Here is a 17,270-nt window from a genome sequence, read left to right as displayed (position 1 = left end):
GATGTGAGTCACTGTGCCAGGTGAGGGAGTTCAAGTATCTCAAGGTTCACGAGTGAAGGTGAGATAGAGAGTGACAGGCAGCTCGGTGCGGAATCAGCAGTGATGTGGACGTTGGACCCGACTGTCGCGGTTGAAGATGAGGCTGAGCTTGAGGGTGTACCATTCAATCTATGTTCCAACCCTCACCTACGGTCCTGAACTTTGGCTAATGTGCTGAAAAGACTCAGATCAATAAGAGTGGCGAGGACCTCAAACGTCTGGCATGAACCACCTTTGTATTGACAGGAACAAGTTGGTTCTAGCCTCTGATTCGGATCCCTTATTAACCACCTGTGAGGGAATTCCAGACAGACTCCATGGTGCAGACATAAACTCCCTGAGAGGACGGCATATGCATGGCCCGGTATCTTCCATGCGAACCCAGAGGATCAAGCTGGAGTCAGAACGATGTATGGGCTACTTTACTAGCTGCCACTGCAACCCAGACCTGGATAAGCAATGAGTAAAGGAGTCTGACAGCATGAGGGAAGAAGCTGTTGTTGATTCTGGATGATCCTACCCAGATGCTCGGCTATCTTTGTCCAGACGGCAGCAGGCTGAAGAGTCTTTGAGATGGCTGAGATGAGTCTCATGATCCTGGAGGCCCTGTTTGCGCAGCATTTACTGTAAAAATGTCATGGCCATCCATTTACAGGAGAGGAGTCCGAATAATGGACTCACTCCTCCTCTAAAGGGACTTGCTGTCTGAGTTATTGCATTTCCCATACCAGGCAGTGAAGCAGCTGGTCACTCTTGATGTCTCCTCTGTAGAGGGTGGACAGGATGGCTGCGGGGGGAAAGCACCAGAGACCCTGTTGTGTCTTCTTGGTCGGGATGGTGTAGTTGCTTGACCATTTGGGGTCATCGGCAATGTGCACACCCAGCTTGATCCATGCAGGCTCTGTTGACAGGAGGAGGGTGACGTGCAGTGCGGGCCTTACTGAAGCCCTGTCATCTCTTTCATCTTAGTAACAAGGTTGTTATTCGTGACAGTAGAGTGCGAGCCGCTCGACCTCGCCTCTGTATCCTATTTCACGGGTGCTGCTGGTAAGGCCCACCAGTGTCGGGTCATCCCGATGTGTCTGGGCTCTGTCTGTCAGATAACCAAAATTAAGCAAATCCAGGCCGCCGCACCAATCGGGCTGACATCTTGCCAACTCTTTCAAGTTGACCCAATCCCTTAAATGCAAACTTCCTTCACTTCCTTCTCTTTCATGTTAATAGATTTTTTTTTTTTCACCCTGAAAAGAGCCACACTAGAGCCTCTGTGAAACTGACGCTCATTCAGCAACTGGAAAGTTTGGAACTTGATGAAAAGTCAGGGGATCATCAAAGTTGCATCCGACTAGATGGTAATCTGCATAATGGTTGATATCCTACGATTAGCCACAAATGTCCACCATCTGGGAAGTCAGGGCATTGGCAAAATCGTAAAGGACACATCTTTGGGGATGGATATCTGCATAAAAATCTCATGTCGTTAAGATGTTGAGATAGTTAAGTCTTGCCAAAGTGGTGGACTGAACATCCCTGCTGTTGTGTCTGGAGAGTAGCTGTCTGAAGCTGGAAATCAAACATCCATCAGCAGTAAAACCAACAGTGCTAAATGTGTGTCTTCGCACTAAACTTTATGGAAATCTTGTCATTCATTCTTCAAATGTACCCCCTCCAGAAAATCTAACTGACAAGCTAACAGGCATGAAAATAAACCTCCCTGGTTGAGGTAGCATGCAGCACTTTGATATGCAGATTAGCGTGCTACACTGAGCCTGTCCTTTCAAACAGATCAGAATGTATTCCTTTATCATCACCTATGACTCCCTCTCTGTGTGTGGCCTCATGTTTACACGGACTGCCCGTAATCCCTTCCTGCAATAAAAACGTAAAAATATCATTCCACATCACATGCCTGCATGCACCTGAAACATCCACCATGGATGTTGTTAATCCCCTCTCTGCTGACCTACAGGTAAGGAACAGACTGGAGTGCCTGTTGCCTCTTTCATGGCTCGGACAGTATTTGGACACTTGTGGTTCCCAGCCATGATTGATGATCTTTTAATTTGTGCTCCGGTCCAGTAATGGTTAGTTTTGCAGCCCGAAAGCGCATGAAGGGAACGACATTTGTGAGTTGAGCCTCCTTTGAGAAGCGGAATCGAAAATAGCAAGCTCCCTCGGTGCTCTTTCACTGACCTCTGTGTCTCATTTCAAGATCTCAGAGAGCTTTTTGTTAATTTCTGGTCCGTGAACATTTTTTTTCATTTGAGTGTCTTCCTTCCTCATTCGTCCCACTAGTGTCAAAACATTTAGCACAGCTGAGAAAGCTGGGCTTGACCGAGAGGAAGCAAAACAAACATCCCGAAGCCTATCTCTTATCGTGAAAGTGATGTGTGCACTCCAGGCACGGCAATGTTTGAACAGAAGTTTGCTTAAGATGTTGGTCGACATGAATTCCGTTCCTCCACTTTGCAATAACTTCAACAGTGTACACCAAACATATATTTTGCAGATTATACAGTAGATGCACCATCAGTGAGGCTCGTTTGGCAACGCACAGGAAAGTGGAACCAACAGTTCAGGCCTGTTATTGAGCCGCAGGGTAACCGATCTGCAGTGTGTCCGCGCTGAGATGAAACTGTTTATACACGCTGAGACAAACACGGCGAAATGTGACATTTATCCCTGACAGAGCTTTTGTTTATAGCGAGGATTTGGACGGAGGAGGTGTTTTGATTTCACAAAGCGCTGCCAGCACTTGAGACATGTGAGAGGAGGGAGGATACGGGCAGAAGAGGTATTTGTTCAGCTCGGATGTTGCAGATATTCGTCACAGCAAATGTTCAAATGCAAATAGGGTATCGGTTTCTTAAGCCCTTCTTAATACAACTAAAGCAAATTCAAAATTTTCACACGAAAACCCAAGAAATAACACCATTTGTCAGTGAATGCATGTGGTTTTTGGACATTTGACATATGATAAATTTGTGTGCATGATACATTTGGGATATTTGAGATGTTCAAACATATCCGGGAACACACACACCCACCCACACACACACAAGCACACACACACACACACAAGCACACACACATGCACACACAGACATCAATATGCAAACAGATCCTCACACGTTTGGAATGATTTCACACAATAAGAATGAAACGGGGAAAGCAGAAAAGCCTCCGTGTGTTTGCATGTTGAAAGACAGAGAGACTCACATATTCCGCGGGGTCAGAAAGGTTACATAAACACACTGCGCGAATAGGTTAACACACTAATCTCTGTCCTCTCTCCTGGAGAAGAAAGGGGTTTTTGTTGAAGTGCAATGATGACGCCTCTTTGGCCCATTCTGCCAAATGCCATTTGGTAGTTTGACTGGAGAAGCTCTGCTGTCTCTCTGGCTGACTCTTTGCTCTGTGTTTTCCGATGCAACTTTGGCTTGCCTTCTGCACAGCACTTTTCATCCTGCAGTCAGATTGACTTCCATGGCACACCTTGTTCTGTGGGCACAGTCATCATAAAAAGGGCCAAAACACACCCACACGTTCATGCAAGCAAGTCAAAACACGCGCAGAAAAAGACAGAGTTATTGTTAAACACTATTGTGGAAGGGTTTATTTTGAAATAACGGTTTACTTTATGCCTTAACTTAAAATTGAGGTGAGATTTTAATTCATACTGTATTTGTGTAAACTGCGAATCAGCCTGTGGGTGAGTGTTTCCCATGCTATTCTCACAGCAATACCTGGACACATGCTGTCAATTCCCATGGAGAGCTACTGACTGTAATACCTAACACCCTTATAGCTTAAAAGCATTCATACAGGAACGTTTTTTGCAACTGTATCCAATAAGTACACATAGCATTTTATACTGTTAGCCATTTACGCTACCTGTTCTTTTTTAAGACTCCACATGCAGGAGCAACAATTGTCTAGCTATGTTACTATTTCACTACCAAAGTGAAAATAAGCAAGCTAGGCTAAATAGCTTGCTCGCTCTTTGGTAAGGTTATCAGTGGTAATGTTAGCTAGGCTAACTAGCTTGCTAATGTTACCACTGATTCCAATGAGATTACACCTGTGAGTCACGTTATCGCGGCACAGTCATTGTTGCGTACAGTGTAGGAGAAAAGTCTAGTTAGCTTTAGCGTTGTCTCTTTCATGGGTCCAGGAGGTGGATTACAAGACTGTCACAACAAAAAAGGTTGTCCTTTAAAATCAGCACAACCTTTAGTACATTGCCCAGTGATTGAATAACAACATAGAGTAATCTACGGAGTCACAGATGACAAAGTGCCTAAATCACAGATGGGCAAACATTTTCGCCACACTAGCTGGGTAATTGCCTGCTGGAAATGTCTCCACAGTGAAGTAAATAGTCTGAACCCATTATCATTCTGGTACAAGGGGAAAAAAAATTCTGTCTTGTTTGAGCTAAGTTACCCTTGCAAAACAGTGTGGTGGTGGTGGGGGGGGGACTTGTTTTGGTGGAACATTTGCATGTGGGGAAGCAGTATTAGCATTTAAAAAAGCTAAATCTGTACATATAAACCAAGCAGGCCTTCCTTATTGCTTATAATCAATACCTTTGTCAATACTTAGCATCGTCGGTGTGTAGACTGCTAACACCAAAGGTGTTGCTGTTTTATGTAGTGATAAGGACGGTGACGATTACACGCAGATAGCGAAAGGGAAGGAGAATAGTCTGCCAACTTTTCTGTGAGTCATACTAGTTACAAACCATGTTTTGTATATTATAAAACTAACCCTAACCCTGTACAAGTACCATTTTCGCTTAATAAGAACACAGGCATCAAGAAACAAGCCTCAAGTATTTACATTTTTTCTGATATTTCCCTTTTCTGTTCTTTAGGTCCACTTTAAAATATGCTGCGCTATTTAGTCTTGGGCCAGTGATGGTTTCATTAACTCTATGAAAAAAAAAAAAAACTTTCATATCAGGCTTGTATTCAATGACAAGGTGCTTCAAAAGATTTTCACTTTTCTCTCACTTTATCATTGTCATTAAAAAAAAAAACTGAAAGCATGGAAATCTGAAAGCAATTCCGTTGGTGCACTTGGCACATTCATATGGCGTGCTAAAGCATAGGCTCAGCAGTACCTTCCTCAGGATATGTTCAGGGCTTCCTCGACTCAACCTGGCATATTATGATCAAACTCCCTCTCAGAGTACACTCATGTCAACTCAGCTTTCTCTAATAATGCAAGACAGAAGCTGCAGCTTAAAGCTCTCTCTTTTTCCACCTTCCCAAATATCCGTGGGCCCAAACAGTGGGTCATTATGAAGAGTGATCGGTGAAAGAGCCCATTGATTTGGGGGGCTGGGGGAAGGTCATGTATGGACTCATAGGAGAGAGGGAGAAGGAGCAAGGGAGCGAGGGCATGTATGACATGTGTGTATGTATGGCGGCTGACTTGGAAGTGCGGCGTCCCTCAGGAACCCCCCCAAAACATCCACCCATTTCCTCTGCTGGTGCTGAAGGTGCTCAGTGGGCCTGATGCCTCGCAGCTCTTCTGGTGTGTGTTCTGTTCAGGGTCCAAACATCAGTTATGGCTTCATTAAAGCTCCTAAAGAGCGGAAATGTGGTTCTTGCTCAGATTTTTCCTCCGCCAGATCAAACCCTGTGATGCCAGTTCTGAAATGTGGAATGGTTAACGGTGGGAATTCTGTGAGTCGGTGAACCCACAGTGGAAAACAAACCTCCCAGAGTTCATTGTAGGTAGAGTTTATTGGTCCAAGGTTGTGATGATTAAAGAGGTTAAAAGGTCAAATTGCCCCAGAGGCCGAGGCAGGTGAGCACACCTTCATACACGTGAGAGGGACGGTTTCATCCTAAGCTCTCGTGTTACCTTGTACTTTGACCTTTTCACCCAGTGGCTCTATTCTTTGTATTCAGAATCTCTCTGTTCTCATAGTCTCACATTCATATCTCTCAACAGCTGGAGCACTTCCTTCTACCACTGAAACAAATCTCACATTTCTCTATCTTTACAGCTACAGTTGTTCTCACCCGCATACATATTGTATGTTTGTTTGATTTGTGTTAATAGTAAATCTTTTTTTTTTATTGGCCTTTATCACTTTATTGATACGATTACAGAGGTGACAAGAAATGGGATATGGAGGGTGGGGGGTAGCAAAGGGCCACATGTTGGACTCAAACCCTGGGCAGCTGCAGCGAGGACAAAGCCTCTGTACATGGGACGCCTGCTCTACCAACTGAGCTAATGGGCGCCCCTGTTTAATTTTTTCTAAGTATTGAACAGAATCTCCCAAGATTTCAACTAGAAAGTAATATTTATCAGTTGACAGCTGTATTGATATGCTAATATATCAAGGCAAGCCTGGCTTTTTATAATGTCATCTACTGCTCACATGGGGGTTTCTGCATTGAACAGACGTTGGCAACTCAACCAACAACTTTAGGCAAGTAAGTTTGTAAAGACTTAACATCATCATTCAAACAGTTTGGAATGCAAGATATGGTAGCTTAAAGATGAATTAATATCAATTAAGGTGAAGGACACAAGAGGTAAATGTGTAGTTTGTGTAACAGCGTATCATTCATTCAAGAAGATCTAGGTTAGCAACTTATCGAGACAATACTACAAACACTATTTTTATCGCTTGGCCCACTTAGAGGTTATTATGATACTTTGCTACTTACGTATCACCCATAATAATTACAGCAGTGACCAGCCTAGGAAATTTGCGGTTAGGGAAAATCATAACTGTCAATAGCTGCTCACTATACTCTTTGCAGTAGCTTCTTTTGGCTGTATTTATTACATTCCATTAGCAAGGAACTCAGTTAGCTATGGAGGTAAGTAGCAACTTTAGCTGATAGAAGTAACCTTGGATGACAGGGGGAGAAACTTCGGGCAACTGTACTGAGCCACATCCCAGTAAACAAGGCTGGACACCTGACTGGGACTGAACACAGTCCCTGAAATGGCTGATGCCAGGTGAAGACAGGGCATTCATATGGAGGTGATTTACAGCGGCTATGACCAGGAGTATGAATCCAGGGCGCCGAGAATACACAGCAGCTGAAGACAGGAGAGGTATGGAGTAGAGAGGAACCCAAGAGGGCCCGACAGGACTAGCATGGGCTAACTGCATGCTAATGTCAATATATCCGAAACACAGTACATAGACGTCTTTGACGTACTGTCAACACTGTTGTTTTTTATGTTTTCAGCTTAAAGTTCTGGCCATATTTTACAGATTTCCCCTCTAACAGCTGTCAATGGTCAGTCTGTAGCTTGTCCATAGTGCCCAACACAAAGGCACATTATTGCACTGCTAATGGCATTAGCTTCCGGATGTCACGTTAGTCATGTGTCGGGTCAATGACAACTGGTGAGTTCAAAATAAATGACTTTAAGTTGAATTTTCTTTTTGTATTCTGTCCATTTAGCAGGAGTGACAGCTCCTTTATCTAGCTAAGAGCTGCTAACCCACATTATCAGCCCCCACACACCTTCATATGAACTCTCTGTCCCATGGTTCATGTAAGCAGATGCTAACACAATCTTAAGGTATGGTTTCCCCCGTTCCATAGTCTGTCTGTAATTACATTTAATGGCCACGTTTGAGGATCCTTTACCATCAGCTCGGGTGAAGGAAGTATGGCCAGGTGTTGCTGTCTCTATGCAGCAGAGTAAATGGAGGTAAGAGAGAAAACCATGTGTTTGTGGGTGATTTGATTCTCAGTAATTGTATTTGTCTTTGTCTACTGCCTCCTCCCCTTCCTGACCAGAAAAACCCCCGCAGGCATAAACAAGAGCCAAAACACAGACATGAAAAAAGATGGCTGTGCATGATGCGGACTGCATGGATGGTGACTTTGTGTGTGAGTGTGTTAGTGTGTGTGTGTGCGCGCCTGTTATTAAGACGCAATAACAGGAGATTATGTCCATAAAACATCTGGTTCAACTGAGGTCACAAAAAGGTGATTAGGGGTGATGATGTCAATGAAACTGAAGGCAGACTTTGTGCGTGAAACTTCCCCGTTAGTTAGCATATTTATTACATAATCACCAACCGCTCTGGTAATATTACAACTAGGAATGGCTGGAGGGCGTTCCATTTAAAGTCATCACGTCTCCAGTAATTGGCGGCGGTGAATTGTGCTGTCTTTCATTATCTCCTGTTTGCAGCCAGGCAGCTTGACGGTGATCTTTGTCACTCTCCCACATCATGGCCTTGACTGTTTGCCATATAACCACTGTTAACCAAGAAGGCTTGAAGTGGTGGAAAGAGCGCTCAAGTTACGTAAGAAAAAAAATAGCCACTGTAGAAATATTCTTTTACGGGTAAACAACATATAGTCCTTGTGTAGAATGGCTTATTTCAGAATAATATTGAATGGTAAATGTTGAAGTATTAATGTGTGAAATCACTTTAATGTTGCAGTGGTAGAGGTGGGGCAGATTTTAATTACTTTACACACTGCTGAATAGATTGTGAACTCCTCCCCAGGGATCAACGAGGTCTCAACTTAAACTATGATTAAATATTATGAAGTCCTGTTATCAAATCAATTGCAGAATACAATTACTGAGAATAGTAATACAAAGTATTTCGCCTCTGATTGCAGTTGAGTACGATAAACTTCGAGTACATCAAATCCTACATCAAAGTATAGTAATTGAGCGAATTGGACAAGTGAGAGCTTCCACCATCCCTCTGGGTGCGTATTAAGCCTTATTAATGCCATGCAGCAATATTTTCCCATGCGAGCAGTGTGAATCCATGGATGACAGCGTCTGGTTTTGCTTGGTCATTCCACCACTTTTTTTTTCCAGACTGAAATACCTCAACAGCTATTGGGTGGATCACCATGAGATTTGAAACAGATATTCATGGTCTGCTTGGGATGAATCATAATAACTTTGGTGATCCTCCGACTTTTCCTGATCGTGAGTTCAACATTTGGGGTTTTGAGGGAAATTCTGAGTTATTGTCATGTAATTTGATTCAGACTTTCCCTGTCAGGATGAATTGTAATGACGTGGACTACACAACGTTTTCATCAACTGTCATCATCAGGTCCAAATTCTGATTTTTCCAATACTAAAGTTCATGACAATACCTGCTAAACTACTTACATTCCCATCAGTGTACATAGGTTTAGTGCCAATGTGCATATGTTAGCAGCATACAGACCATAGGTTTTATAGTTTCAGAAGCAGAGGGGACAGTGAAGTTGAGTGTAATGGCTTCATTTATCATATTTAGGCTTTCACTGGCACATTGCCCAGGGGGATTTTTCTTTTGATTTACCTGTAGTGGTGTATTTTGTTAAATGGGGCCTAAACCAAGCCTTTAATATACACCTGGTTTTCTTATCATCTGTCAGTCCTGTCCTGGGGCACAGGAAGCCAGGCTTTAATATTTCCAACACCAGCAGCAGAACTTGAAATAAACTGAAGAGGAGTGATAGTTTTTGTCTATTAACAGACTTTGAATGCAATTTTCAAACACAAACTAACATGTTTTATTGCCAAATGATATGTGGTCAGAGCAATACATTTTTAGCTGTTGGAGAATAAAACATTCTAGAACTGGATTTTTTTTATCATCGAAAGGACAACTTCCTCAACACCATCCAGCTGTGATCACCGTCAATTGGGTGGGCTGATGGTGCTTCCCAAACTCCCGCCGCATTCCTCGTGCCCTCCCACTGCCAACTGGCTTCCTGCCTGAACCTCAAAAATAACTTCCAGCCCCTGATACAGAAACAGATGGCAGATGTTTGTCATCAGGATTAGTCATTCAAACACAGACTGGAAGTCAACTAAACAAGGTGACCATGAGGGGCTTGATTCACGCATTGATCTGTATCAACTTGACATCCACAACGCAGCTGCAGCAAGCCATGTATTTGGATTTAAACATCCCAACCTTTTAGGGGCATGGGATTTATAGGATTAGGTTGTTAAGATACAACCTGCATGATATATGCAGTGTTTGGTAGCTGCTGAACTGTCAGCCAGGTCTGCCCATTGGCAGCGGCAGCAGTCTGATGTTGACTCTGGGCCTTGAGGACAAAGTAGACAGGCACTGACACTGTTGCCAAAGAGAACCAACAACACAAACCCAATGTGACCCCATGTGAACCTCAACGGCCTGCTGATGTTGTATTGGTGGCCTGTTTGTCTTACGAGTGCAAACAGGTGGACAAATGTACTGTAGATATAATGCTGTAATTTACTAGAACAGGTTTACTTGCGCCAATGTTCAAAAAAATTAATCAGTTTTCTCATACTGTCCAGTGCAGCTCATGTCCCTTAAAGCCACCCTCCCGAATACCCAGTCTACTCTGATTGGTTAGCTCATACACGCCCGAGCCAGCCCTGCTCACCATGTCTCCAGTCAGTTCTGTCACTTGTTGCCCATCTGGTCACTCTTGTTTTAATCTGGTTTCTGTTGTTCTCCCTCGTTGATTTCTTTGCCTCCTCCATCAGCGAGGTTCTTATTCTTTTGCAGTGTGATTGCCACAGTTATTCCAGTTGCTCCGTGGATACCCGGGGATAGCAACCCGGGAAAACAACGCCTTTGTTTTGGTTGTGCAACAGCAGATGTGTTTGCTTTGTAACACAATTTGACCATTTTTGATGGAAAAATCAAGACACCATGCTGATAAGTTAAAAATGATAAAAGTTATGATACATCAAAGCAAAAAAGTTGTCCATTGCCAATTCAATTTTGTCAGGGGAAACGTCAACAACCCAAAATATTCACTGTAACATCAGGGCTTCTTTGAAAACTGTTCCTGCTATTATTTATGTTCAACAGTGCATGAATACATCTATTGGAAAAGACACAGACATATAAATCTCACCACTAATAGTAGTGTGACAAGGCCAAACTGAAACAGCCTCAATGTGGCATGATTTATGAGAGAACATGATGTGTGAATGCAGCAAGTTCAAACATATTTTCTGCAGAAAAAGCAGACCGATTTAGCCAGAGAAGATAAGAGGGAAGATAAGATGAGGTAGACTGACCCCTAGGTCCCTTATCTTCCCGGTCCCTAGACAAGACTAAGATACCTTTTATTAGTCCAACCATCTTTACACACCTGGCACAAGCTCAACCTCAATAAAAATATGCATTCAGACGTGTTCACCCAGGGTTCAACCTCTCTTTATCGCCATGACGTACACTGACAGGGAATCCCTGGTAATACAGACAGAAAAAGCAAATGAGACCTGAAATGGTTCAAATATATGAACAAGTGAATCATTTTAGGAGCGGCAACTGCAGGGACAGGGATTTGCGAGTCCCATAATGATAGCAATGAATTCATTTGACAAATCAGCTGCTTCTGAGGCCAGAGCAAAGGGAATTTGGAGCAGTCACCTCATCAACATGAGGTACATCGGCCGAGGGTTAAATAACCTTTCTCCCGCTCCCAGAATGCCACGGTATTACCGACTGTCACACTCTCTGCTGCTGCCTAATGTTGCATAACTCTCCGCTGCTAAAACAGTGTGAAGGCTGAAGGTTGACCTTGGCTTCGAATATCCTCACTCTCTCAGCCCTGAGATACCTCAGATACCATGTTGTAAAATAATCCTAGGTACGTGTTTGTAGTAAATGTCATGACTCATCAAAAACTTGAGAAAACTGTGTGGTAAGCTAAATCATACATGGAACAGTAAGTGAACTGTGTCAGACTTGTTAAGATTCATCATTAACAAATGGTACATTAATAGTTATTTAAACTTTAGTTAATGGTCAATTCATTGTTATCAAACAACAAAAAGCATTTCAGTAAAGCTTAATCATAATAACTGTAAATTAACCATTTATTAATGATGGTTATTATAAAGCGCTACCATGACATGTTACTCGTAGATTTAACAAATTTCTCTTTCCAGGAAATGTTGCTTGTTTTATGACACAGTAGTATAATTTTTGTTACTGCTACAACTGGAACTCCTGTTGCCACTACTACTTATTTTGCTACAGTAGAATACTGCTGTCATTACTGTAGATCATTTATTTCTGATTTAAATATACAACAAAACAATCAATACATTGTTTGTAAAGATAGTGGTAAATGGTCATTTATATTCAGTTTAGCCTGACATATAGGATATTACTTTTGAATAACTAATCTAAATCCCCTTAAAGATGTAATATGTAAAGATTTTGGTTGAAGTCATTCAAAAATTAACAAAAATTATCATCAGAGCATCAAGAAATAACAGTTTTGATATTACGACGTAGATATATTTTATTGCAACAATACTTACAACGTTTAGCATGCTAACCAGCTAGCTGTGGCCTATTCCACTGTAAGGATCCGTCGCTAGCAGTGTTAACACAAGGTACGAGGTCACTTTTTAAACAAGGGTTTACAAAACTAAATGAAGTTTGAGTCCTTTTAAGTCCTGCTTCATCTTATTTAGACAATGGAGTCTTGATAATGAACTGAGTCTCACTTCTCACTGCTGCTCCTAGGTCTTGTGGTATGGCTTTGGGTACTAGCTAGCTAACAGCAGTTACAGTTAGCAGCAGTTAGCGGTTACTCTGGCGACATGCTTCCCGCTATTTATTTTGAGTATAAATTAAATTAAATGTGGCCAGTTCTTACATATTGTACCTTTAACACTAGATAAAAGAGTCAGTGGAAAGGATTCATTTTAAGGCGAGGTGATGGTCCACTGTCATTCATTGGATTTTGGATAGATATCACTTAATGCATATTTGCACATGAAAAACCCCTGCAGCCCAGTCAATATACATATATTTCATTAGAGTTTTTATGAATTTCTTTTAGGTACATGTAATCCTGACTTAATGTAAAAATTAGGACACAAAGACCAAAAAGGATGTATTTTGGTTTTGGCAGTAGCCTACATCTCCCACTGTGTCACTATAACTTCCATGCACCTGTTGCTGGGAGGGACTTTGCACACATCAATACCTTCAGTGCATCACAGGAAACAATAAAAACGGCCTCATTGATAAAGACACATCGTGCCTTCCTTAAATCGAGGGACCTCACCGGCAGAGGAAGAGCTCAGTGTTTGTGGTCGTGCTTGGACGTGCGCATCCACTTGTTGAGTTCATAATAGTTCACCGTCGCTCTATTTAAAGAGGCAACAACATGGCACACGGTCTAGTCAGACGGGAGTCGGTGGAAACAGAGATGCACAAGTCCGAAGAGAAGGGAAAAACCTTCGTTTACACCAAGAAGAGGGGATACGATGTTACCCGAAACCCCCACCTCAACAAGGTGAGTTCGGGGACTCAGTCGTGGAGTTTGCAGCTTGTTTCTGTCAACGACAAGGTTTACGAGCTAGCTGATGCCTTCAGGGGCTGTGGGAAATATTACAACTCTGAATAGAGCGGCAAACTCAGGGGTCAGTTTAACTGTTTAAAGAAGAGAATGTTCTTTAATATCGCGATCACCGTTGTTAAGCTCACTTTTTGGACGTGCAGTGATGGGTAATAGGCCGAGACCAGTTTTGCTAGCTAGTAACTACGATGCTAATGTTGAATATTGACACCTAGCTTAGTAAGGTATTAAACCGCTCTACATATTCAGAGACGTTCCTCTTCTACTCCTTACATAAGCAGCAACCATCAAAATCATGTGCGTTTAGAGGTTTGGATTTAACATTTTAACAGTCGCACAAGTTTTAAACATGTTATCTGCATTCTGCCCGGAGCACTCGAGGAGCACATGAACTCAGCATTAGCCAGGAGGTTTAGGTATCAGCTTTAGAGCAGGTTATATTTAGATTTAAAGAGACCAAACTCTGTGGTCACACAGAGAGGGGCTTTTATTAGGATTGCCCTGTCACCTATTGTTTTACAAAGGCTGTAGCCGTGTGGTGGTTGTGCGGTTTTTCACACAATGAGACACTACAGTATGTGATTCAGCATATTGTCACAAGCTGCTGCAGTGAGCTCACTGTGAAAGCTGATATCTTGTCGGGCCTCATGTATATTAAATGTTGAAGCTTTCCTTTCCCCTCTTCCTTTCTCATTGTAAAATGAGGAACAGTGTTGAAATCGTGCGACTAATAATGCCGAGCAGCTTCCTTGTAGATCATGAGACTGGCTGATGACTTTGCGTTGTCTTATTGTGGCAAACAAAAAGCCACCATTCTAGTCTTCCGAGGCTCTAGCGTGACTCCTCTGACCAGTTTTTGCTGTTAAACTAGCCTGATGTATTTGTCTTAACAAAAGAGACTGTGGCAGCCTGTGAGCCTTTCCAGTGTTTTCCCCTGGTTTGTGTGGTGGGCCGGGGCCCCTGAGGTCAAGCTGTGGTGACGGGGTCTCTGTCCATGGTGCTGACTGACCATCCAAACAAAGGGCCACTCTTATGTCAAGTGTGCCCTTACAAACGGAGTCTAGTGGGGCTGCTCTTCGTCAAAGTCAGACTAATTTTAGAACACTTGAGTGGGCTATTTCTTCCCACTGAGCTGTTTTTTGCACTTTCACTGGCTAAATCTGTTCCCTCTTGGAAGCTACAGGCAAACGTTGAAAACCTAAAGCCTACTGAGGTTGATCGTTAAGATATTCTGGCTTATTTCACCATGAACTCACAGAGTTTTGAGTGTGAAAGCTGTCCCAGCGTGATAAAGGTTGCAGTCAGTTGAGCAGCTGCCAGCCTGGGTGGTGTCAGCAGTGAGCTGATAAGTGAGACAGTGAGGTTCAAACAGGCCAGTGTGTGTGGGGAGAGGGGTGGTGGTGAGCTGGTGACTGCACAGAGACCTGTTTGTCAGGCGAGTTAATGACTCCACTCCTGAGAGCTCCACACGCTGCACATCAGCCCTGTGTGTTTGTTTTCATGTGTGTAAGTGTGCATGGTGTGGTAGGGTGAGGGGAGTCATGTGCACAGATGCTTTATAACTAATAAGAACAAATATGTCACCCTTTGAAATCTAAATGTTGCTTGCTGTGTGTTTGCTTGTTTTTTGCTTTTTGGGGTTTTTTACCTTTCCTTTATTGTTTTATGTAGCATTTTTGTGCATTTAAAAGGTCTGGCGAATTGAAAAAGCTCAGAGTCCACAGCGAAGGAAGCCTTTACTTCTGTAACTTATGTACGTCAATATGTAACAGGCGTTATATAAATATATGTATTTATACAAAAATTATATTATGATGATGATGTAATATATACAGCTTTACTGCAGCCATGCTTGCCAGCTGTAGCAGCGTTTTTTTGGATCACACTACTTTGGTCAGCGTGACTCGCCCTAATCTCTGATTGGCTACATCCTGCACGTTAAGCAATGCACATGCGCAACTCCCACCAAAGATTTAACAGAGGTGAGATGTTTCACTCTGTAGCCAAAACGGAGCATTCAAGTCACAGTGTGTAAAGGGGTGCTGCACCAAAAATTATGTGTTTTTTGACTGTGTAGAATGATTCTACTAGATCCCCAAATGAAAGGTGTGAACATTAGTATATAATATGACCTCTTTAATGAGTGGGCCATGTTGTTGTAGTCTTTCGTATAAAGACTCTGTGTAAAAATTTAACAAATCAAAATACGTCAACTTTTAGGATAAATAATACAAACCAGACTGTCATTAAGAATACTTTATGGTGTGTAACAGGAAGTTAGTTGATTATATTGGGGTTTGATTATTGTATTGTAAACAGAGCAACATCCTCTATGTGACAAGTATTCTGGTTTATGGAAAAAATGCCCTTAATCTGGGGACACACCACCAATATGATGTCAAGAGTGATTGTTTGTTTATTTAAAAGTGGCACATTGCGTTCTCTTCTTCAGCATTTTAAATTTTCTTTCCATATGTTAACTGGTCCTTTCTTCCAGAGAGATCAACATTTCAGTGATGAGATTGTGAGGACTGAATTTGTAGTAGGCAAAAACACAGGCATGGACTGATTTAGTGAGACAATTGTATACAAGAGTGACTTAACATGGTGGATTGCCTTAATCCAAAGTGTGTGTTCCGAAGTGTGGGTACACTTCAAGGAAGTAAACCAAACAACTGCCAAAAGCAATATTTGTGCCAGTGAACTTACAGCAAATTGGTAAAGTAATTTGCTTAAACTGACAGTACACAAGTTTTTGCTTTAACTCGTAACTATAAAGTAAATGTTGATTGAATAATGTAATGGCTCAAGAACAGTGACAATAACAATAATGACATAAACCAACCTTTTCAGTCTGCCACCAGGCACAAAATCTCGGGTAAATTAAAGTTAATGAAACATTGGCTGACTGAAAGCTGACTGGCGATGCAGTCCGGCTGACAGCCTGGCACTATTTCGATCAGCTTTCATGTCCCAGTTTGAGACTAAATGAATGACTAAACTAATTTTTTTTTCCCGTGTTGTTGCTACTTGCTACTCTGAGGAAAACAGAAAGCAATCCAGTTGTCTTTGGACAGCGGTGCCAACAATATAACCACTTAAAAACGCTATTGGGGGAAAGTTGTCTGTTTCCACTTTAAATGTTTATCTATCGTCTGTAATGTTAAAGTAAGCACTTGTGGCATTTTTGATAACTTGAGGACGAGTGCTCGGCCTCAGCCTGCTGCCAGTGCTTCACCGTCTTCTGTGACTCAACACATTCTGTGACGCTTCCCAGTAAAACAAAGGTCTTGCCTGCAGACAACATTTAATGCATTTGGAATGCAGACAATCAATTTCTTTATTTGATATTTGCTAAATGATAACCAGTTTTATTTCCACTGTGTTTTTCTTTTACACCATCATCAAGCACTGCCACTGGATACGCTTGGTACCTGAGCAGAGGTTTTTGTAATTATACGTCTTCGATATTCTTCAGAAAATAAACAGAAATGTTAATATTGGCACCATTTGACGCTCTCAGCTTGAGGCTCAATGTTAGAAATCTTGCTGTGGTTCAGTCTGAGAGCTCTGTTGATACCAGTCATTCTTCAAGACGCCATCTTCAAAACCCCCTTTGATTTTCTGTTGATGAAGTTTGAATTTGTTTTGGCTGCGTTAGCCTAACTGATCTGATTTCACACTGTTTCTTTTTAAAATCTCTTCAGATTAGCCTGATGGCTGTTTGCAGTAGAGGTCAATCTGGGACCTATAGCTTCAGCGCTTAAATTTGGCCCAGTAAACTGCTTGTTTACGTCTCAATTTACACCTGGGGACCCTGAATGGCCCCAGTGTGCAACAGGGCTCTTAAAGAGGGTTAGATGGGTTGACCTAAATTCATGTGGAAGC

At 42.3% G+C, this 17,270-nt stretch overlaps 1 protein-coding gene across 1 annotated transcript in view; it reads left to right on the top strand.

The window, feature by feature from the left end:
* Positions 1–13,038: 13,038 nt before the first annotated feature.
* Positions 13,039–17,270, top strand: part of me1 (malic enzyme 1, NADP(+)-dependent, cytosolic) — an 87,296-nt gene continuing 83,064 nt past the window's right edge. Inside the window, exon 1 of the mRNA XM_030395194.1 lies at positions 13,039–13,319. Within this exon, the coding sequence (XP_030251054.1) occupies positions 13,191–13,319 (129 nt within the window). The 5' untranslated portion in view covers positions 13,039–13,190. The remainder of the gene's footprint in view (positions 13,320–17,270) is intronic.

Source organism: Sparus aurata, chromosome 17 (assembly GCF_900880675.1).
Source record: "Sparus aurata chromosome 17, fSpaAur1.1, whole genome shotgun sequence".
Lineage (NCBI taxonomy): Eukaryota > Metazoa > Chordata > Actinopteri > Spariformes > Sparidae > Sparus > Sparus aurata.
The sequence above is the reverse complement of the archived record's forward strand: the minus strand, read 5'-3'. Positions and strand labels throughout refer to the sequence as shown.